This window comes from Plasmodium cynomolgi (assembly GCF_000321355.1).
Source record: "Plasmodium cynomolgi strain B DNA, scaffold: 1214, whole genome shotgun sequence".
Taxonomy (NCBI): domain Eukaryota; phylum Apicomplexa; class Aconoidasida; order Haemosporida; family Plasmodiidae; genus Plasmodium; species Plasmodium cynomolgi.
The window spans coordinates 1-1256 of NW_004193208.1; the positions used below are offsets into that span (position 1 = coordinate 1).

Sequence of the window (1256 nt, forward strand, 5' to 3'; positions counted from 1 at the left end):
TTATACATGTGGTCTGTAAGGAAATATGAACAGCACATTCTAATATAATATTATTGTATAAAAGAATGTATACATAAACAATGGCGGATCCAGTGACAGGAGTAACACTATCGGTTACCGATCCCTCTTCTCCTTTTTTACCACTCATAAATCAATATGTATGCAGTATTTCCTCCATATTACCATATGAACATAGTAACAAATATATATATATATCTTTAATTGTACTTCTAGGAGGATGATTTGAAGGAATTGCCTTCAAGAATAATATATAATAAATTTAAGGGTACCAGTTGTAATTCCCAATATAAACAATACCAAATAGGAATAAGGAATATGCTGAAGGAACATTCTGATATTAAAAAACATGAAGATCAAATTGTGGAAGCTTGGTGTCATGTGACTAGAATGTGGGATACGAGTGTATTGTGGGATACGAATATATTGTGGGATGAACGTTGCAAGTTCTTGTATTTCTGGGTAGGAAATTTAATACAGAACGATTCAGAGTCTGGTAAGTTTTCTGCCCGTATGGGCAAAATTTATGAGGCGCTGAATTATGTGACTTGGAAGAATAAGTGCGATATTGCATACCCCGATGTTATTAACAAAAATCTTTTCAGTAAGAGAAAAATAGTGTTCGATTACTCGCATGACAGAGTGCATGTACAAAAGGAATTAGAAAAATCAGGGAGTCCTAATAAGCACCTGTGGTGTGCATATGCGCTGGGAATTGCAGCAGCATATAAAGAAGTGCAAGAAGATTGTGATTATGGTGATAATAAGAGTAAAGGTTACTGCACTAAATTTAAAGGAACGTATATAAAATACAATCCTGAGCAACTACTAAGTTCACACTGTGAAATAGTGCTTGCAGAACAGCTTAGAGTGACTACGGAAGTTGAAAAGCCTTCGAAACAGGGAGATCGAGGAGAAGTTGAACTGAGGAAAGAACTACAAGAGGAGGAAGAACGTCGGGAGATTGATGGATTACAAATAGAGGCTATGCCAGAAGCTGAACTTGATGAGAACCAGGAACTTCTTGCACACCAAGCCTTACCTGATAGCAGCAGCACCACTACAACCGGCCTGTTTTCCATACTTTCTATAGCAGGACTAGGCAGCATTACTTTCCTCCTATATAAAGTAAGCCTTACTGCACGTTGATATATGTACAATATAATGGATGAATATTATTCACATATGTGTGAAACAGTAAATGTAACAATAAATTGTGTTGTGCACTATATATATAT

At 36.0% G+C, this 1256-nt stretch overlaps 1 protein-coding gene across 1 annotated transcript; it reads left to right on the forward strand.

Moving 5' to 3' along the window:
• Nucleotides 1–80: 80 nt before the first annotated feature.
• PCYB_007230 (hypothetical protein) lies at nucleotides 81–1167 on the forward strand (the record flags this gene model as incomplete). Its single annotated transcript, XM_004228144.1, has 2 exons — nucleotides 81–92; nucleotides 235–1167. 2 exons carry the CDS (start codon nucleotides 81–83, stop codon nucleotides 1165–1167), a joined length of 945 nt encoding a protein of 314 aa, XP_004228192.1.
• Between the last annotated feature and the right edge of the window lie 89 nt (nucleotides 1168–1256).